The sequence below is a fragment of the Hippoglossus stenolepis genome, chromosome 18 (genome assembly GCF_022539355.2).
Source record: "Hippoglossus stenolepis isolate QCI-W04-F060 chromosome 18, HSTE1.2, whole genome shotgun sequence".
Taxonomy (NCBI): Eukaryota; Metazoa; Chordata; class Actinopteri; order Pleuronectiformes; family Pleuronectidae; genus Hippoglossus; species Hippoglossus stenolepis.
This window is the reverse complement of record NC_061500.1, coordinates 9,602,954-9,625,269: the sequence shown is the minus strand read 5'-3', so window position 1 is coordinate 9,625,269 and position 22,316 is coordinate 9,602,954. Positions and strand designations below refer to the sequence as shown.

The following is a 22,316-nucleotide window of genomic DNA, read 5'->3' as shown; positions in this document are numbered from 1 at the left end:
TACTACTACTACTACTAATAATAATAGCTTTATCCAAAGAGAAATGTTAAGTGGTAAATGGTCTGTATTTATATAGAGCTTCTCTAGTCTAATCACTCAAAGTGCTTTACAGTACAGTTTTGCCATTCACACACACATTCATACAGTGCATCTATGTGCAGCACTTTTTTCTATGAGGACCATTTGGGGTTCAGTATCTTGCCCAAGGGCACTTCGGCATGCAGAAGGGGAAAACAGTTAAAATAGAGAAGGAAGTTAATAATAATAATGGTAATGGAAGCACATTCATGAATATGTCTCCCAACAAAAGTATGTTTTAGCTGATACTTAACAGAAGACACTGTCTCAGACAAACTTATTTCCTCAGGCAATTCATTCCTGAGCCTCGGGGCCCCGATGGCAGACATTCTGCCCCCCGCCTGGTTTTCACCCTAGATTTAAATAAATAAACAAAATTAAACAAAAGAAGAACGTTTTAGGGAAATAACATTTTTTCCATTCTGTCCAAAGTTTGAATTGCTGAAGTTTCATAGAAAAGGTGATTCATAGCAGGGGTTCGTGGACACCCAAGGGTCCTTGAGAGGTACCAGAGGGGTCTCCGGTAAAAGGGGAATCATTTATTTATACTATAATTTCCTCCATAAGTAACACACTGACAGAATGTATCACTGTTTTCATCCTGAATTTCATACACCTCCTGTAAAAAAAACATCTAAAAGCAAAACTCTTTTCATAATGGGGGTCTAGTTTGTGTCAGTTAAGGGTCCTTGAAGGACCAGAGTTCGAGATCCACTGCTCTATAGCTTGGACGTCTGGCTTAATGTCTGTGTCTGACAGTTTCCTCTTCAGCCATGCCCAGTATTCCAGTGTTAAGTGTTTTGTTTAACGCCTGTAGATGTTGAGCGTACAAGCCCCAAAAGGAGTTTGTCCCAGTTAAATGTAATGTCTGTCCCAAATACTTCACCAGTTCTACGCAAGTCCAACACCAGGAAGTATATTAACGGTGAAGTTACTCAAAATGTCCCGGTGATGACATCTATAAAAACAGGAGGAGCACTCACCTGACCTGCTTGCAGGATATTTTCAGCCCCTTTGTATTTTTTGCACCTCTAACCAATGACAACGCACAGGTGTCGTGTGGAGAAGACCTGGGTGCAGTCGGTGATGGGTGGTGGAGAAGCTGTTTGATTGGTTTGGTACAGTTTGCAGAGTGTTGGTTCCAGCATGGCGTGTGTGTTTGCTGCTCTGCCTGCTGCTGCTGCTGCTGCTGCAGAGAGTGTTTATGCACCTTCCCCATCCCTCACCCCTTATTATGCTGCACATGGGTGACACAGGACTGAAGTAGAGTGGGCTGCTCTGTACTCCAGCTGCATCTGCTTGTGAGCCCACAGGGAATGGTGCATGTGTGTGTGTGTGTGTGTGTGTGTGTGTGTGTGCATGTGTGCACCCTGCTTGCCTGCCTGCCTGCCTGCCAGAAAATATGGGTACAGAGCGCAGGGATTGCAGGGCTCTGCACTTACCTAAGCCATTCACAGGCTCAGCATCACACAGTTGATTCAGCATCTTGGTAATAGCGCACGCATTAAACTGCAGCACACATCAGTGCAGAGGAGGAGTGCAGTGATGACAGGGAGCCCCTGCCCAGTGTTTGTATGGATGCATGAGTGTGTTTGTGGACGTGTTTGTGAGAACGTCTGTGTTGAGCAAACGTGTGCATAGGGTCTTTGTGAGAGAAAGAGAAATAGAAGCAGAGAGGAGAGGAGAGAGAGAGAGAGAGAGAGAGAGAGAGAGAGAGAGAGAGAGAGAGAGAGGGGAGGAGAGTGAGGGAGGGAGAGAGAGAAAGAGAGAGGGAGAGGGAGGGATAGCGGACATGTGTTGGTGAGAGCTGGGAGGAAAGGATGGCTGCTCATGTTTGAACTGCCTCAAATGCTCAGAGGAAGAGTCCAGGCAAGAATTCAGCCGAGGCAGGGGGACAGACGTCTCACCGGGGGACGCATCTTGTTCATCATTTGTGGGGAAGCAGAAAATATTTGGCAATGCCTGCTGAAGTGAAAGAGGTAAGTGTGTGGTGGAATGGCTCTATTTGCTCTGTACCCTCCCTCTTTTCTTTTTTTTTTTTTGCTTTTGCCTATCAGTTTTTTTTTTCTTCCTGCGGAGAACTGAAGCCCACCACCGCTTTATGCATTCTGCCTCTGTCATGATGAATGAAGGAGGCATCAGTCGCTTCACCTCCTTCCCTCTCACTGCTGTTCGGTGCAGTCTCCTTGTGTGCATGGGGGACATGATGCTAACATCTTCATCAAGTGTGTGTGTGTCTGTGTGTGTGTGTGTGTGTGTGTGCGTGTGTGTGTGCGTGCATGCACATGGCAGTGCGTGTGTGCAAAATGCATAGGCAAGCTTATAAAGGGGGATAATCTTTGATTGCATTATGAGGAGAGGTTGTCCCTCCAGGGGGAAAATGGTGCACACACTCTGGTAAGTGTATTGCCATGATGTATCAGAGACACATTAAATCTGACCATGCAGTATTTAACTATTTGAGGATCAGAGCATTATCAGGAGTAAGAGGAGGCTCCAAATGGAAACTTTGAGACTGAGTATCCTCCCTTCTTCTCCTCTGTGCCGTCATCTTGAACGAGTATTTACCCTAAATAGATCAGCCTGGTTAGAATAAGGGTGAACAGGACGTATTGCATGGCAGACAATGGTGTTTCTGCAGGAAACAAGCCTCAAATAAAAATCTATGTCATTTCAGTGGCTTTTCCATTCGCAACGTACAGCAACACATTCTGTAAATTAACAGTGACCAGCACGAGCATCTCGGATTCAACAGATAGTGCAGGGCAGATGAGTTGTGACAAAGTTGTGACTAATGTCTTCTGACATCAGTGGGCTGATGTCATGTTTTATTATCCTGTGGACGCGCCACTCTTTCAGCCCCACAAACTGCAAACTAATACACACTCAAGTTTGATCCCCGCACACACTCACTTCACCATCTTTGTGTCTCTTTGGCATGGATTTGTGACAAGTTGAATTTGTGGCTTGTGTCTGTCATGCCCTTGAGCTGGTCACCAACAAACCTGACCTCACTCAGCATTAGATCAGACTCGGTTGTCTCCCGAAATAATACCTTGGCTTCTGCTGGCCTCAATACTGAGAGTTGACAGGCACAAGATGCTCGTCATGTCATTCTGTCTCCTGCATCGCTGCACCATATACCATACCTCCACGTCTTTACAGCTAAGTCAGATTGAGCGTCATCGTCTTGACCTATTTGGCTCTGTGGGCACACTTAGTTAGTGATGGTGCAGTGAGTTATTTAAATGAGCTTTGACTCAGAGTGGCCTGGCCTTCCCTGGAGCTCGAATCAGACAGGGGACAGCGTGCGGGCCCCTGTCCAGCCTATTACCGTCCTCCAAATCCTTAATCAAGCCGTCTGTGGAGGACAGTGGTACCCTGTCTGTCTCCGGGCCAGGCGTTCAGTTAGTGCCGCCTAACAATATCCAATCAACCTCCCCCGGAGTTGTTCAAACTGAGATTATCTCCTCGCTGCCAATTTCCCCTGGGTGACCCTTTCATCTCCCCGTCCCTCTGACACATTTTGTGCTCGGATATGAGGGCCACTTGTGTTTGGTGGGGTGTCTGAAAAGCGAATCCAGCTCTCGCCCTGCACATTAGCTCCGCGGCTCGCTGCAGCCTGATTCAATGCAGTGGAGGTGAATTCTCTGGAACTTGTTCGGTTTAATGTTGTGGCCTCAGATTGACGATAGCCAGGAGGTTTTAACAGTTTATTTGTTTTTGTCATCCACCTATCAGTACATCATCCAGTGTATATATATATATATATATATATCCTGTGAGATCATGTACAATAATGTCCCAGTTCTGAATAGTGAAATGACTTTCGAGTGGATAAGCAATTCAGGTGGTAAAATGGCTCATAAATGATGCAGCGGAATTGATCTCCTCCATAATAGAAGCTTTTAATTATACTCTGATGTTTTGATGGGGTTGTTTACATCATTGTTTGTCCCAGATTTTAGCGAAATTCTCCCGCTGCGACCACCAGGCCTTCGAAACTAAAACAGGTGTGTCAGATAATTCGATATTGACTGAAATCACGAGTGTTTTTGGAGACACACACCGGAATGAATGTGAATTTTGGAAGAAAATCTGCATAAAATGTGTTTACAGTTAAAAAACAAAAATGCCTCCGGTTCTCTCTCCGACCAAGATGCTGAATAATTAATCCACTCTGGTTAATGAAGCACACTCTGCTGAAGAGAAAAGAGAGTTTAAGTTCTGTTTGAAATAAGCAAGTGGAAATTACAGAGATATCCACATGTTGTATCAGAGCGGCAGCTGGATTATTGATTTAGGAGCCGCTGGTGGTGAATCAGGCCTCATAACAAAAACCTTGAACGACTGGCTGCTCACATCGAGTCCCGTCACAGAGCTGCTGTACTTTGTCCGGGGGTCATTTTTAAAATCTTCACCCCACAAAAACCACTGATATCTGATCATACAGATACAGATTGTGACACAGTTACGAACGATTTTTTCCCCGCCGGTGGAGAGATGTCCGATGCAGATGCAGCTACTTCTGAAAAACATTGTTTTGCTTGCTGGCTGTTAAATTATTACCAGACACTACACTGTTTGCTCTCGAGCAGGCTAAAGCGAGCCACTTCAACTGAAATGGAGAAAACATGTAGCCGAGTACCCCTGCAAGATGTTGTCTGTCAGTTTCTGTACATATCAAAGAAAAGGAAAATCTGCTCCCTGAAATTATTATCAAAGTTTTAAGAAGTATGACGCAAGATAAGGGCAAACCCTTTTTTATTTTAAAGAGGATAAGTAGCAACATTGAGGGCTTTAAATTTAAGGGATTTCCCAATAAATTGCACATGTAATTAGCAGATTTCAACTTATTCTCATAACAACAACTTACTCGAAAGTATTACATGATAGAAATAAACAAAATAATACATTATGCAGCTATAACCTCGTCTGTACACAAGGATATAAAACACGACACAAGAAAAACAACACAATTAGTAAATTAAGTGTTAAATGGCATCTATCCTCCTATATGATTTCCCCTGTATGTTTTTGCTGACTAGTGACTACACAATAATTACTGGCCGAATCACTTCAGTTTGAAGTGCCCGTATTTCACACCTTTTTCCTGTTTAAAAGTCGAAGTTTTAATTTTCGAAAGAGGATACCGGTGTATTTGTAAAATGAATCTCACCGCAGTTCCACGTCTCCTCTCTGAGGCTTCTCTCCGGGGGCCTCGAGCTAGAGCGGGTCGGTCAGCCTCTCTGATGATTAACTCAGTGTTTTCTGAGTGACGCACAGCCAACCTCAGGTGACAGACTGTAAGAGGCGATGGTCAGCGCCAGTGTGCACGGAGGCCAGACAGGGGAGCGTGCACGGCTGCAGACTCAGGGAGGTGTGTGATCCGGCAAGTGGGACGACAATAGTGGAAGATTGCATATACACAACACAATAGAATATGATTTGCCTGACCAGCAGCTATGGAGGCAAAGCTTATCAAGCAGCTTATCCCCTTTTTTGAGCTCTGAATACATCCCTTGACTGTGAGTAAGCAACTTTAGAGTACACACACACACACACACACACACACACACAAACACACACACACACACACATACACACACACACACACACACACACACACACACACACACACACACACACACACACACACACACACACACACACACACACACACACACACACACACACACACACACACACACACACACACACGCACACACGCACGCACTTTAATAGCTTGTTTTCCCTCCAAGACTAAAACAAAACAATTGACAAGATGGGAATTGTAACAGAGGGTTGGAGTAAGATAACAGACTAAATACTAAACAGAATACTTAATTGAAATCGAATGAAAAAGGAAAGTCAGATTTCAGAAGCCTGAGAACCTCAGAAACCAGAATGATGGGTCTGTTTGGGCCGTTTTGGGGACATAGTTGAGGGCGGTGACTTTTTCTTTGGGACATTACAAAATTATGGAAGTCCTTGACCGTGTTTTAAAGCACATTTAATTTCTTTTTAATATGGGCTGTGTACATTTCTCGTCCATCCCATAATCTTCTCTCTATTTGTGTGTAATGCAGATGTGATGTTCACAATACCCACAAATGATGCATTAACACTGATTGCATGCAGCATCCGTGTCCAACCCATTTCTGTGTGTGTCGTCTGGAGCAGAGCTCAGAGGGTCCTCCTCCTCCTCTATCTCTGGCCCAGGAGGCTAAAGAGCCCACTCTGGATAACCCGTCCGCCACTGACGAACTGGACACGCCCACCTCCATCGCCTCCGTGGTGACCTCGACCAATGAGAGCTCCTTGGAGACCGACACCCCGCACCAGACGGACACTGAGGTGTGCGACTCAATGTTCATTTCAGTTTTCAGAGTCAAATTACAATATTATTAGAAAATTCCATTAAAGCAGTGCTTCTCAAACTTGACACGACAACGACACCATGAAATTGAATGCGATTAACCTCTATGTCATTCGGTTTCTACAAACAGCAACGAGAAGCCTCGCTCTCACTCTCCAGCGAAAGAGTTAAAATCAACAGACTCAACCAGGCGATTAAATTTCCGGCAATTTACTCGGCTTCTAAACAGTGGCTGGACCTCAAGTTGTTTCATCAGAGTCCAATCTAAACTCATTTTCAACAAGGGGGATTCATTATTGTTTGGCTGGAAAGAAGAATTCATTATTCACTGGTGGCCCACAAGGCCAGAGAAGCACTGCGATGATGATGATTGATCATCAGTATGAAAAATGAGCTGGGATGGTGCGGCAGGGTTTTAAATGAGAAATAAACACACTGTAGGCAACAGAAACATGTTTGGCTAAATTAAGACCAAATAGTTCCTGCTCCGACTGTGAACAAACCAATTTGGTGGTAAAGGGGCAGAGGGAACCTGTAGATCTCACAAACCAATGGGATTTCATTGACTAACAGGGATTTTGATTAGACTGTTGTGGAGATATCTAGCTGTGATGCATTTATCCTTGCAGGAGTCCAAGGCTGTGGAACAAGAGGGTGAACAGGCCCTGAGTGAGAGCCAAGAATCATCAGACACACAACTGGAGAACTTCCAGACATCACCTGATCTCACGTCCACCCCAGTGGTTAAAGACAACGCTCCAGCTGAGCCATCCACTCCTGGAGCTAACACCGAACCCACTGAGTCCGCTACACCAATCGCGACGACCGGCGGCGCCGCCACAGCACCTCCTCAGCCTCAGGCGGTCCTGCCACCCGGGGAGCCTCAGTCGGTGAATCCAGACAGCCAGAGCCGAGTGTACACCCTGCCTGATGCTTACAGAGGCATCGGGGGCGACATGTGCGCAGGGTACGGCAGCCTATCCCGCGCCACCCTCCACGGCTACTGGCCGGCCAAGAACTTCCAGCCTGGGGCCCACTACACCCTCCCCTTCCTCCGGGACAGCTACGCCCCTGCTGCACTCAGTGGCCAGGCCGAGGAGGAGGGCGGCGGCGAGCGGGGAGAGAATCCCCTGGACATGAAGACCGACCACCCGACCGCCAGTTATCCGACACTGGGGGGGATCCACCAGTTCAGGCCAATTACAACCATGGAGCTCCTCAGAGAGCCCTCGAGAACCAGGTACATTAGATCAAACTTTATTGATCCCACGGAGGGAAAGTGTGTAAATGGCTTTCAAGGACTCTTGTGGTTTTTATGGTGCGAATGATGTCGAGACAAAAACCGATGAGTCTCTACAGACAGAAAATCTGTAATATTTCAGTAATTACACCATAAACACATTTAAAATATATATCTTGCAGTCACTATAATGATTGTGCCAATCTTTTCCTCTGTAGAGGGTTTGGGATGGAGTCCATTAATTTAGGGTCAATCTTTGATCTTATTATACTTTTGTGGTCAGACAACAGACGTGGGATCATTATTAATGTTCAGTCTATGCTCAGTCAATATGGTCCTTTGAGTTTTCCTCTCAACAAGGCTACCGAGACTGATTCGAATGCATGGTGTAATGATGCATGGTGTCTTTAAAGCTGTGGATGTAAAGGCGCATCAAGACAAACCAAAATGCAAAACAATCTAAATCACAGACTGTGAATAAAGATGGATGACATGATGGCGCCCCAAAATTGAAGTCAAATCAAATCAAATATACTTTGAATGTCCCAGAGGGGAAATTTGTTTTTGGGCCAAAGTGCTACAGCAGCTGCAGAACAGTACATATTACTACCAACAACAACAACAACAAAACAGTACACAAAGACATATCATGCAAGACCCAGGATAAAAATGCAGATTAAAAGTGAATTGGATATTGCACTTGCCCTAAAGTCAAAGCATTTCGATCTCCCTCTTGTGGCTGGCTGCAGTATAGGTCGTGAATACTGCCCTACCTAACTAAAAAGTGAAAATACACGTTGAATACATTTTTCTTCACGCTGGTTCCTGTCATTGTAAGTAGGTCATTACACTGATGTGTGTTCGAGTGTTCATTTTTCTGGTAAGTTTGGTTTTGATTAGTAATTTGATAAAAATGGGGTGAAACATCATGATTGACAGCTGAGACTCACTCACGATTGGTGGAATGCTACTTGCTACTGTGGCTCAATCTTCTGATCACTCTGGCTACAAATGCCCCAAAAATCCCAGTGTTCATATCAGGGATATTTTCACTTCACTTCTTGACAGTGGGAGGAAGTGGAGACTCGTCATCCATCTTCATGTCTGGTCTATGATGTTTTTCCATGTCCCATGTTATGAGCAGCCATTTTGTTTACAAATGTAGATGATGTCAGAGATTCAGATGCCACGACTGAGACTTCCTGGGGGGAAAAAAACTGTAGCAGTAGCAAACACAGTCGCCGCTCAGTATAATTTTTATCGCAGATGACTTGCTGTGATAATAACCCATATTAACCTGAGCAGTTGAACAGGCAGTACAGTTGCCTTTATCCTGTTCCTGGGAGTGAGCGCGGACAACAGATAGACAGATGGACAGCAGTTAAGCAGCATCTGGTATCAATCAGGCAGCCGGCTGCAAAGTCAATAAATAAGGAGGTTTTACCTGTTATTCCCTGCCAGAAGCTTTTCCTTAGCCCATATAAAGTGACAGAGCTGTTTACTAAAGACACAACTCACTGTTGCCCGGTGTTAAACTCACCAAAGCTCTATTAGGCCCTTTAATTCACCCTGTGGAAAATGAAATGAACAGGGTGACATTTTGGGGAGAGCATGCTCACTTTCTATCTGAGGAATAGACGAGAGGATCGATAGCTCTCTTAGTCGTCGGTTGAATATAAGGCTGCAGCCAGGAGATGTTTGCAAAGCTTAGCTTAAAATTTAATGCAGGAGGAAAAAGCTAAACTGGCTCTGCCCAAAGATCTCATAACATTTGTGATATGAGTTTGCCAGATAACAAGAAAAAAATTGTGAATGCACATGGTCAAGAAATAGTCCCGTTCATAACCATCCTTCAAAATACATTTTCACATTTTTGAACTTGGATTTTTTAATTAAGTCCATTTCAGGTGTTGGAAGGCCTATTTCTTTCTCTGAAACTTTGGACAGAACCAGGCTAGTTTCCCCATGGTTTCAGTATTTATGCTAAGCTAGGATAATCACCTACTGACGGTATAGCTTCACATTCAGTAGTATTGTTATCAACCCTCTCCTCTTATTCTCTGCAAGAAGGTAAGCTAATTTCGTAAATTATCCCAAATCATCCAAATTATCAAAATTGAATAATGATTTTGCATGTTTGTCCTGATCACGATATATAAATGCATGCATGACTTCTTCTGTCCCCTCAGAGGTGGCTACGATGACGCCTTCATGGCCCAGCTAGAGGGGAACCTGAATCCCTTTTTCCAGGCCATGTGCCGAGCACAGACCCTGCAGTTCCCCCACAAACGCAGCAGCATGGTCAGCCTGGACAGCATCCGCAGAGACCCGCGCTGGAGGGACCCCAACCTGCACGAGGTCATCTCCATGCTCAGCCACCCGATGGACCCGGTCAAGTCCAACGCGGCCGCTTATTTGCAGCACCTGTGTTATGAGAACGATCGCATCAAGCAGGACGTCCGCCAGCTGAACGGCGTGCCGATCCTGGTGGAACTACTGGACCACCCGAAACCTGAAGTCCACCGTAAGGCCTGTGGGGCTTTGCGCAACATTTCCTTTGGGAAAGACCACAATAACAAAATGGCCATCAAGAGCTGTGATGGCATACCAGCTTTGGTCAGACTGCTGAGGAAGACCAGCAGCATGGAGGTCAAAGAGCTGGTCACAGGTACTGTGAAAATCCTGAGTGTTTCTCGAGCCATAACAAACCTTAATTTTATTTCTACAACTTCAGTATTTTTGTTCCCCTGCAGGCACTTTGTGGAACCTCTCCTCACACGAGCCACTGAAGATGATGGTCATCAACCAAGGCCTTCAAACTCTGACCGACGAAATCATCATCCCACACTCGGGCTGGAGGAGAGACTCGGCCGATCCCTCCAAAATGCACAGCGCTGATTGGACCACAGTCTTCAAGAACACCTCTGGATGTCTGAGGTAATCTCTGCTGCTGCTGTCAAAGAGTGAAAGACAAATGTTCCTGGGAGCTGAGGTGTGATAGAACTGAGTTGTTCCTGCAGGAATGTCAGCTCAGATGGGGCGGAGGCTCGACAGAGGTTGAGGGATTGTCAGGGGCTGGTGGACGCGCTCCTTCACGCCCTGCAGTCAGCTGTTCTCAACAAGGATACTGACAATAAGGTTGTTGGCGTCAACACACCGACATATGTTTTGAGATTTGAGAAAAATATTCAATCCAAAATGTGTTTTCCTTAAGTTTTATCATTTATTAATATAGTAGTGAGTATACTTCAAATTTAGGTTAATAGCCTGTACACATTGGATGGCGGACGGTTCTCCAAAGTCTTTGACATTTCCTTAGAATTTAATTTTTGACTTCTTTCATTTCCGTCTAAAGAATAAATCTAAAGAATAAGTACCTGTACAGTATATTTGATTGAAATCCTCTGTCATTGTTCGCCATTTTAGTCGGTGGAGAACTGCGTCTGCATTCTGCGAAACCTCTCCTATCACGTTCACAAAGAGATACCGGGAGCCGAGCGATTCCAGGAGCCCCACTCCAGTCTGATGAGGTCGGTCGGGCAGCAGAAGAAGAAGAACGAACCTGACTGTTTTGGCGGGAAAAGGCCCAAAGGTTAGTCGGCCATAACACATTACAGTTCATGAATGCCAACTAAGTCTATTCTTTGTTTTTCCTCCTTCCTCTCCTCACATAACAATCCCATTTTTAGGTGTTTAGTCCCTGATTATCCCTTAACAGTTGTAAAATCTTCTAGTATCTCCTCAAACCAACCGTTTTCTGTTTGAACAGCTTCCTTGGAGCGTGTACTGCCTTCGAGCAGGGCCTTCACATTCTTTGCCCCCTTGTATGCCAATGAGAGCCTGAATATTTCATCACCCTGTGCAGTAGCTGACGAGAGATTTCACTCAGTAGGAGTGCAAGTACCCAAAAACGGAAAAAGTTGTCTTATACTTGGTTACATCAGTTATGTGATATCGTTTTTCCCCCCGTTTTTTTTATTTTACAACTGATGCAACAAACAGGACGGTTTTTAGATCGTGAAAAACTCGTGAAAATACGTAACCTATGTAAGAAGCAGTTTCAATTAGAACTGATCAACAGTAATTAATGGACTGCAGCTGTTTGTGATGGAAGGGAACGACTTAATGGAGAAACAATAAAGTTGGAGTTAATTGTGATTTACAGTTTGATAGCTTTTTTACCAATGCTAACCTTCCAGAGCTAATTGCACAAAATTGACGAATGCCGCACTGAGTCAAACGTGACGCAGGATGTGCCTGTTTGTCAGCGGCGTCCTACACCACATCGAGGAGCTCTGTGCTTTGTCCTCCTCCTGCATAATCTAATCTTATAGTCCCTGTTCTCTCTCTTCTTTTCCTTTCAAACCTTATTCACCAGAGGAGTGGTTCAATCAAGGTCAGTCCGCACGCTCCTCCTGAATATTTCCATGGCAGTATTATGGTGATTGGATATTTGCTGTCATTGTGTATCAGTGTACAATGAAAACCGATGTTTGTGTTTGTGTTTGTGTTTGTGTGCATGTGTGTGTCTGTGATGTACAGGTTGGAAAAATGGATTTATGGACAGAAAGTACGGTACATTGGATTTACCAAAACGTACAGATCAAATGAAAGGTATATGATTTCTGAAAAGATTTAACAAAATATCGATTGCAGTACGACTTATAGTAATGTTATAGGAGGCTGTAGATTAGAGGGTAAATAAATCATGTAGAGTTTTCATCATATGTCATCATCATTCTAATATGAAGCATTTGCATCTGCTCTCTGTGCTGTTATTTGTTCTGAAAGCATGATGCTGGCATGGCCTGAAAGGGAATTCATTTAAATTCAAAGCCACACATCAGCACCTGCACCACTTGATGAGAGTTTCATTACTAAAACAAAAAAGACCCACCAACTGAAAGACATTTTTATCTGGCAACATCTAGAAGAGGAACATTTACTCTGGTAGGAACAGGAATTTGCATTTATGGTTCTGCATGAGCTACAGTATGTGCATACCTCAGAGATTTGTGCAGCTAAACTATCTTTACGTTTTCTGTGTATAGCCTTGTGGCTGATTTTAATCATGGATTCATTCTGTGTGCAGAAAAACAATCCCTCAGTAGTAGTTTAGGACTGAACAGAGAGCAGAGCTACGCTGATGCCTCCCACGCTGCAGCCAGTGAATGCAAATCAGAATGACAAGCATGTTACGATCCAGGGTCAGCTTTATACCAATTGTCAGGCGTCCAGCTGCTGGCACACATAAAAAAAACTCTGCAGGAGGCTGCTAGAGTAGTGAATTTCCTCCCTACATCTAAATATTCTTATCTTTCTAACCTGCCTATGTTCTGATACAGAGATTCTGGAATAACATTGACATATTTCCCATGTATACAACATGTATACAAACACCATCTAACGCCTTAACCCACTGATGCGGTTGAACTGCCACTGCTTCACGGTCCTTCCTGACTTTCTCTGCCTTTGCTGTTAAAGGGTTGGAGCTGCTGTACCAGCCGGAGGTGGTGAGGCTCTACCTCTCTCTTCTCACCTGCAGTCATAACAACAACACTCTGGAGGCGGCTGCAGGAGCAGTGCAGAACCTGGCTGCGGGACATTGGGCTGTGAGTGGTTGGAATAGCGACACTCGGTTGACCCATTCATAGTGGATTCTTTTACTTGGATGCTTAGACCTTGCATGATTTTTGATTTAAAATCTAACGCTTACCGCTGAGAATCATTATATATCCAAAGAAGATTACCATGGCTGCTCTCATTTTGTCCTGATGTTATACACTGTCTACTGAACATATCCAGGCTTTGTCTGTGAAGCTGTATCAATATTAAAGCGTGAAATAAGACAAAGACTAGAATGGCTCTCAATAGAGAGCATACCTCTGCCAAGGCCCAAGAGTCCCCTTATGAAACCACATTTAAATTCTTTAGATTTTTTGGGGATCCGCACCAGAATACAAACGCAACTGCACCAAAATCTAAAGGGTTCTTACCTGATCTATACCCTATATATACCCTGTATACGCACCCTTCCACCAAGTTTCGTGAAAATCAGGTATTTATGGGTTTGATGGTCTTTATCTCACTGGATTCTCTGGATTGACTTTGTCACCATCCGACATGATCAAAGAAATCTCTTTCCCCGCAAGGAACTCCAGGTGGTTCCATCGCTGTGTCACTTTATTTTAACGTCAATGCTCTGGCACTGCTCAGATTAAAGCCTTAAAATACTAAGATTTTGACCCTGAATTACATCACACGCAACAGATCACTTGAGAGAATTGAACTTTTCATGATTTAGTTGGTGCTTGTGATAATATGAGTGCTTTTGAAAAAGGTGGAAAGATGACAAACCGAGCCCCTGAAGCAAAGGGTTGCCGTCACTCAGCTGTTATATCCGTTGTGTCTGCAGTGGTCCAGCTACATCCGGGCCACGGTGCGAAAAGAGAAAGGGCTGCCCATCCTGGTGGAGCTGCTGCGCTCCGATGTGGACAAAGTGGTGCGAGCTGTGGCCATTGCTCTCCGCAACCTGGCCATGGACAGGAGGAATAAAGACCTCATAGGTTCAGGCTTGTAACTCTCACCAGCATACCCCGGGCTCTGTGACACCTGCACACTCACACTAAGTTGGCCACGCCGCCTGTCATTGCAGGGAACTACGCTCTGAGGGACCTTGTCGGCAATCTTCCTTGTGGGCAGCAGCACCCGGCGAAGAACCTGGAGGGAGATACGGTGGTCTCTATCCTGAATACTATCCATGAGATCATCACAGATAGCCCAGAGAACGCCAGAGCGCTCATACAGGGTCATGCTGTGCAGAAGCTGGTGGCCATCAACAAGTCCAGGTAAGTAATCTCTTTATAGAATAATAATAGAACATCCAAAACCCCAAATTGAAACTCTCAAACGTTATCCTTTTGTAAAAATAATGCAGAAAAACAAAGCAGAGTGCATTTGGTATTATTGGATTAGTTGCTGCATTTGTTCTGACATGTCCTTGATGCGATAGCTCATGATATTATGAGCATAGTATCCCAGGGCAACCAAAAACGGATTTTAATCATCAGGACAGTATTGTCTCTGAGCTGTCCTCTGTTGTTTACCATAATGTCTGGTGATCTGTCGTCAGCCAATCAGCGCGGGAGACCAAGGCAGCGTCCCACGTGCTCCAGACAATATGGGCCTACAAGGACCTGAGAAACATTTTAATCAAGGCCGGTTGGAACAAGAGCCACTTTAAGGTATTTGTTCCTATTTCCTGCTCATTTAAAACTCAGCATGCACAATGGACGACATAAACTTTGAAGAGTAAACCACCATCATGGATGTGGCATGTGCATAACTACTTTATACCCGGTAATATGTGTTGAGAAATAATGTTGCTTGTTGCTGTCTAACAAGGATAAAGAATAAGATGATTACTGTGAAATAAATGCTTTGACTGAGGCGATTTGGATGAAAAGGAATCAGTTTCCAAATGTAAAGTCATGTTATATAAAATTAGAACAAGAAGAAATCATAATACACATAGAAAAATTGTTTTGGCCCAGATTTGGCCCACATCCTACATCTTAAACGGCCGACATCCGGCCCATATACTGGATAGACTGATGGCACTCGGTTGATCCGCTCCTGTTTGCCAGATCTGGGCCACAAGTGAGCCATAGCAATAACGCATTTCAACCAAAGGTGCCAAGGTCGGAAAAATGTATTTTGTGTTATTTGGGCCATATTAACCATTTACTACAGGGGCCAATTTAGATTCACATCTAAATGACACCTTACCTATAGCACCTTATGTTTGCCAAAAATGTAAAAGTATGTTTGTTTTAGGATATTTGCTATTTTACAAGTGGGCCACTTTAGTCTCACATCCATTTTATCCAGGCCAGAAGTGTGGCATCATCGCCTGAAGTGGCCCACATCCGTATGCCGTCTCTCTGCTGCCATCCTGTAACATAATTCATTTTGTCTTTCGATAGCCAACGACCACAGGAACGACTAAAAAGTCCAAGAGTGCAAAGCAAGGCGGCGATGACATCACTTTGCCTCTCATGGACAAAAACCAAGGTCAGCAAATCAGTGCATGAATTCCCTCAGCAATATGATATTAAAGCATCATCTGAATGAGGAAAGTGTCCTCTAGCTCAGGGAACAGAAAGCGTTTTTTAAACATACTGTGGGTCTTGTCGTGTCAGGGACAAAGAAAAATGTTCAGGCTCCCACTATATTCTTCTGGAAAATAGCCCTGAACCAATGATGTGCTGCTGAGGTTATCAGTGCACAGACTTGGCTTATTAGCCTGAGCAGCTTCTCCCAGAGGCAGAGCAGGCTCACGCATCACCAGTCACATTTCATTTGAGCATTATTCCAAAAGGGCACTTTCCCACATCGAGAGCGACCTCTAGCTTCCTAATAAAACAGATTTTTATACGCTACTTTCATTGACTTATTTCATTGTATTTGCCTGTTTCTCTTTCTGGTCTCTCGGCCTGAAATGAATAGATGAGCCCTTGCATTTCTTTAAAGGGCAATAGGTGCTCAGCTGGTTGGATCTGCAGTATTAACATTTAAAACAAGTGGGTCTATATCAAACCTTATTAAGTTCTCAAAAGTCGCCCTCAGTTTTCAAAGCCTGACATTTACTTGACGTTAGAATTTTCATGAAGAGAGACAGGAGCGGTAGCAGCATAGACGGTGTAAAAGCTAATTGACATGAGCGCATTGGTCTGTTAGTTGAAGAAACAAAGACGCAGATACACAGATAGACATTTGTTGACGAAATACTTTGAGTTTCAAACAATTTATTTTAATAATTATGGTTCATGTAACATTAATTAAAAAGAGACAGAGCTAATGTAGCATCGGAGCCACTTTCTTGAAATAAAATATATATAAAAAAATTTAATTTGAGAAAGTTTAATCATGTAGCTGCATTAATATACAATATACAGCTCGGTGACTCATCAAATTGATTTAATTCATGCATAAATACAGGGACCTTGAAATTTCGACACTTAACTTTAGCTAAGTTACATTTAGGCTAAATCGTTAATCCTTAACTTGCATTTAACTGACTTCTAATGAACTGATATGCTATAATAATATATAATGTTGATTTAGGGGACAGAATCCTGAGGTTCATTGATAAATCTTCTTTCATGAGTGTATAATTTTTATTCTAAAGTGACAGAACTCAGACTTTCCAAAGCTTCCTCGTTACAGGTGACCGTTCACTTCATCTACATTTTTCTAATCTTTGCCGTGTTGTCTCCTGCTACTTTGACAATATTTCTTTGTATTTCTTTTCTTGCAGATGTATATTCCAGTTTGGAGCCAAACGACAGAGTTGGAGATGGGAAAGGAGCTGTTGTGGAAAGAGATGCTCTGCAGGTACAGTAATCTGCCTTTTGAAAGCACTGAATGAAAACCTCAAAGACATCATGACAGCAGCACATACATACTCAATCAATTTGTATATAGTCTCATTTACTCATTACTGACTTTATAACCTAGGCCTAGTATGGAGGAAATGCAGATGTCAACTATGCTTTGAGGGATTTTATTTTTAAAGTTATTCTTGTGACTTGTGTTTGTAACTGTCAGGGTTTTTCACGCCAATCGACTAACACTGGCCGTGTGCGTATTTCTCGACCTATAGGCCACAAGTGAAAGGAAACACTTCATCAGAGCTGGCAGACCTGCGGTGGGCCTCATGGATAACAAGCCTCCACCGCTGGACTCCTGGGTGTAAACATGACAACACGGCCGCTCGCGCCGGTTAAATCCTGCAGAGACACTTTCCAGTGGTGAGATACGGATTCGTGCCATTTGATTATTCGTGTGAGGACAGAGGGACACATCCAGTTAGAAGTCATTTTCTTTGTTCATAGGAGATAATGTGCCAAACATTTACATGTATTTATTATGGAGATTATTTGGCAATCGGTTGGATGGATGATATGTTTGAAGCTCAAGATGGATCACTTGTGATATGTGAACTAGACTAAATATGCAAACTGGTGAATGGAGACTCCAAAGAATATGACATGTACAGTTTCAAGGTTTACTGCTACACGAGTATGAGATCATTTCTAATATTTTCGAGTTGGTCGAAGCCACGAAGGCCTGAAGTGACACGTGGATCTGCTGTTGAGGAAGATTCTGATATAAAACGATTTTTAAAATACTTTTGGTCTGTGTTGGAGATCATTAGGGCTCTCGTCGGCGTAGTCATCAAAAACATGCAGATGATTTGGAATTCATTTTGATTCTTAACAGATCGATCATCAGACTAGACTGTGCAGTCATTCGCTAACTGTCTCTATTCCATTTGATTCACGATCGGCAAAATGAGATTGTAAATGTGTAACAAAGGACTGTTAATACTCCAAATGAAGGCATTTATATTGTAATATTTATTGTAATACCCATGTTATTAATTAAAGGTCATGTGTATTAGCTTATAGTAAGTAATCCTACATTCAATACAACTCTGCTTTGCAGTGGTCCTTTTTGCATTGCGATGTTGAATGAAAAATGAAAATAAATGACGTGCATAATTTTAATTTTTGTTTATATTCTATTTTTCTTAATTATACACTGAGTGATATGTTTTTTCTCTTTTCCTGTGGGTGACTTTTACTTTAAACATCACCTACTGACTGGCTCTGGTCAGACTGAAATGAATAGATAAAAACATGAGCTGGGTTTTTCGTACAGGCAGTGACTTGTGGATGTTCCTCTTTGAAATGTTCACACTACACAGGGTGAGAAATCATAAATATTATCTGTGTAAGGACTTCAAACACAGCTACAAAGGTGGGTTTAGGCTGGATGTCAATTGTCAGATTTAAAAGAGGTTTTCAAGTTTTTCAAAACACAGCAGAGCTCCATAGAGGCCAGATGTGTGTCAATTATTCAAAGAGAACAGTCTGTAAAACCCCCACATGTCCCTACAGATGCAAAATAAAGCTAATAAATAGAAATATTCACACAGAAAGGCAGGTTTAACAAATGTGTAGTTATTTAGCTTGTGAGCCACTATAATACGACCTAGCTCTGCAGCAGTTATTGCAATAATGTATTTTTCCAATTACTTCACCGACCCTGAACATAGCCCTGTTCTTTAAAAAAAAAAAACTAATATCGCAATATATTGACATAAAAAGTGGATTCAATTGTAAATTTTGATTTACTAACTGAATCTTTCATAACCTCTGCAAAATTATATAATCCAGCAACATAATGCATAGTGATCTAACAGTGACTCAGCAAGGGATTATCATGCATTAACTTCCATAAATAGCAACGCACACAACGCACACAACAACCAATGACATTTTTGTGAACATTGTTTATATTCACATTTTCTCCTCAAAAGTCACCCGGTGTCTTGGTGTAAATATTCTTTATATTCAGTATAAATATATTCTCTACCTAATTTTTGTGAAAATGTTCAGTGCAGTATTTTTTATTGGGCAGATGTACAGATGTACACTGGCCTCTTGTGGAGATTGCCCTGTATAAATTATACAATATTATTAATTGATAACATAACAGTGTTTTGAATCTTTACACATTTTAAAGGTACTGAAAATGTATCTTTGTCAAGAGAAAGGTGCAGATCAAAATGAGCTAGGATATCAGTGGAAATTAAGGTCATAAGTTAGTGGTGGGGAGAGAGAGAGAGGAGGGCCGAGTACACGGCCTTAGTGACATCTCGACACATGTCAGCACAGCACATTGGACAGCACAGCCCTGCCCTCACAACCAGACCACAAGATCAACGAGGGCAAAGCTGTTTTCTCTTTGCCCCCAACACCAACCTGTTGTCCTATTTAACCAAGGTCAGCCCTCCCTCAAAAAACCTAGAACTGTTCGCAAGGGTCCTCTCCCAAAAGGATCCATCACATCTTCTCATCTGCTTCTCAGTCTCTGGATCTAAACCCGTTCCTCCACTCTCCACCATGGCCTCTCCAGTCTTCTCCAGCCTCGGCTTTATCCGCTCCCTGAATGTCCTCCTTCTGGCGTTGACTGGCCTGAGCTGGAGCAGTCCCATCAGGCCCCCCGAGACCCACCGCCGGGCGTCAGTCGGCTGGGACGTAGGTGATAATCCGCTCCTTGACGCGCAGGACTTTATGAGGCAGATTCTGTCCACACTGAACCTCACAGAGCTGAGGCCCCAGCCCAGGCCCCTCGCCGCCCGTACGGAGCCGCCCGAGTACATGTTGGAGCTGTACAACCACTTTGCCAACGACCGCACTTCTGTGCCCTCGGCCAACATTGTGCGCAGTTTCAAGAATGAAGGTACAGACTTGTTTTGTTTAACACCACAAAAAGTCGTGTAAAGATTGCTGCACTTTTTGTCTCTTAAGAAAACATAAAAAATAGGATGTCAAAAAAACCTGAAATGGTTGATGTGACGTTCTAAAAGTGATACTGTGTTTAATTTAGAATAACAAAAACTATTCCGCTTTGACAATTTTTGAATAATGTGATTTAAACAAAGTTAATACATTTGTTAAGATAACTGTGTTTTTTAAAATAAGGGTATGTTCTAATATTTAACAGTTTAACGTGAGTTTTGACACATGTAAAAGCATGCAAAACGAATTGAGACACACTTATTGATATTTTAATTTCAGATTCCTCCCCCTACAGTTTAACGGCCAGGGGTGTGCGGATATTTCCCCTGACGTTCAACCTCTCCATGCCCCACCACGAGCACATAACCATAGCCGAGCTTCGCCTTTTCACCCTGGTCTGGCGGGCCCAAAGACCACATTCTGGCCTTGACTGCAAGGTGACCATTTACAATATACACGAGGGCGTTGTTTGGACCAGAGAGGTGGAGAAAGAAGGCAGAAGGAGGGAGAAAGAAGAGGTGGTGGAGATGGAGGATCTGGAGAAACTGGTGACAAAGCAGGTTCATGTCAGAGATAACAAGTGGGTGTCGTTTGACCTGACTCATGTGGTAACGCTCTGGCGGAAGTCGGGGTGTGCGGCTCACAGATTGGAGGTTCATATCACAACTCCAGAGGAGGAAGGGGCCACAGAGGAGGTCACAGAGGAGGGTGAAGCCTTGATTGAGATTGATATCGACAGGAGCTCGGAGGGAAAACAAAACGCAGTGATGATTGTGTTCTCCGATGATCAGAGCAGGGACCACAAACAGGATAAACAAGAGCTCACCCAGATGATTGAACACAAGAACGACCTCGCTGAAAACACAGGCCGGAGCCAACAAGCTTTCAGGGGGCACGTCAATCACAACGCTGGCCGTGCAAACCAGGACGACCTGGACAAACAGTCTCTCCTGCAGCTGCAGTCCAACCTTATCTACGACACACCTCCCCGAATCCGTCGCAATGTTAAGAGCGAGCCGTGCAAGAGGACCCCGCTCTTTGTGGATTTTAAAGACATTGGCTGGGACACGTGGATCATCCAGCCTCTGGGCTACGAGGCCTACGAGTGCAGCGGTGTGTGCAACCCGCCATTGACCTCCGAGGTCTCGCCCACCAAACACGCCATAGTGCAGAGTCTGCTGAGTCAGAAGAGTCCAGAGAGAGCATCGCGTGCCTGCTGCGTGCCCACTAAACTGGAGCCCATATCGCTCCTTTATCGCGATAACGGCCTGACCACTTTCAATCACAAGTACGAGGGGATGGTGGTGGCGGAGTGCGGATGCAGATAGTCCTGAAAACACAGAGCGATAGAGACTGCACATTGCACACATCTTCTCACGTTTCCACTATATCTACTCGAGATCTCATACAGTGGCGTGTGAAAAAAAAAAAACACAATTCTGGACTTAGTTGTAAATTAGTGATGGACACAAATTTGTGCTGAATGTTGTAAATTTGCAATTGTATAAAGGAAAACCAGTTATTATATTAGTGTAGAATATAAAGCTGTCGAAGCAACGCTGCAAGTGTTATTCAGTCTGTCATGATTTGTGACGATCACATGGTGGGTTTTGTATATGAGAGTGTTTTTTCATAAACAAGATAAAAAGTGGATTATCGTGATAATCATTGCATCATCCCTGCGAAACATTTTTTACAAATCTGAGGTCAATCGTTTAGATATTTCTATTGATGAAAATTATATTGTGATAATTATTGATTTTGTTTTATTGCCCGTGCAGCCCTGGGCCACACATCAGACAAAATGATCATAAACGAAAAAATCAAAAGGGGAAAATATCTGTTAAACTTTTTTGGAATTAATCACGATTCCTGTAATTCATATTCATGTGAGTCACTCGGTTAAATATTGCAGTAATACCATCTGATCAAAAAACATTATGTATATGCCAATAGATCAGTATGTATGTGAGATCAAAACCCTGTGTGCAGTGTTTCAAGGTTCAGAATCTGAATTTTGTATTATTTAAATCTGGATTCAGAAGCAGAATAGCCAATACTCAATAGACAAAATTCATACTGCATCATTATGTGAAATGCCATCATGCATTCTCTTCAAAGGATTTCTCAGAGCTACATTTAGCTGTGGCAGAAATTCCTGACGCACAAGTTGAGCGGCTGCAGCTTATCCAAACTGAACTACTCTGTCATGACAAATACGTTATACCCACTATATCACAATGACTTG

At 43.4% G+C, this 22,316-nt stretch overlaps 2 protein-coding genes across 4 annotated transcripts in view; both read left to right on the top strand.

Annotated features, from left to right (window-relative positions):
* Window positions 1–1,573: 1,573 nt before the first annotated feature.
* On the top strand, window positions 1,574–18,268 carry arvcfa (ARVCF delta catenin family member a). 3 transcript variants are annotated; one of them, XM_035183836.2, is made up of 16 exons: window positions 1,574–2,057; window positions 6,262–6,435; window positions 7,087–7,697; window positions 9,887–10,365; window positions 10,451–10,634; window positions 10,718–10,835; window positions 11,124–11,289; window positions 12,076–12,093; window positions 12,240–12,311; window positions 13,182–13,309; window positions 14,113–14,263; window positions 14,353–14,545; window positions 14,830–14,941; window positions 15,683–15,770; window positions 17,017–17,093; window positions 17,362–18,268. In XM_035183836.2, the coding sequence occupies exons 1-16, from the start codon at window positions 2,037–2,039 to the stop codon at window positions 17,452–17,454; spliced, it is 2,685 nt and encodes an 894-aa protein (XP_035039727.1). In that variant the 5' UTR covers window positions 1,574–2,036; the 3' UTR covers window positions 17,455–18,268. The 3 variants fall into 3 exon arrangements, with proteins under 3 accessions (XP_035039727.1, XP_035039728.1, XP_035039729.1); XM_035183837.2 differs by lacking the exon at window positions 12,076–12,093; XM_035183838.2 differs by lacking the exon at window positions 12,240–12,311.
* Window positions 18,269–19,445: 1,177 nt separating this feature from the next.
* The window catches only part of LOC118125433 (bone morphogenetic protein 10), a 3,254-nt gene continuing 383 nt past the window's right edge, over window positions 19,446–22,316 (top strand). Inside the window, exons 1-2 of the mRNA XM_035183979.2 lie at window positions 19,446–20,009; window positions 20,348–22,316. The exon at window positions 20,348–22,316 is cut by the window's right edge and continues 383 nt beyond it. Of these exons, the coding sequence (XP_035039870.2) occupies window positions 19,670–20,009; window positions 20,348–21,396 (1,389 nt within the window). The 5' untranslated portion in view covers window positions 19,446–19,669 and the 3' untranslated portion in view covers window positions 21,397–22,316. The remainder of the gene's footprint in view (window positions 20,010–20,347) is intronic.

What these genes read in the sequence shown, in the direction of transcription:
- arvcfa (XM_035183836.2), top strand. Translation starts at nt 2,037, where the DNA reads ATGCCTGCTGAAGTGAAAGAG. An exon ending in GTGGCCATCAACAAGTCCAG is followed by an intron (nt 14,546 to 14,829) that starts GTAAGTAATCTC and finishes ATCTGTCGTCAG; the next exon opens with CCAATCAGCGCGGGAGACCA. An exon ending in GGAACAAGAGCCACTTTAAG is followed by an intron (nt 14,942 to 15,682) that starts GTATTTGTTCCT and finishes GTCTTTCGATAG; the next exon opens with CCAACGACCACAGGAACGAC.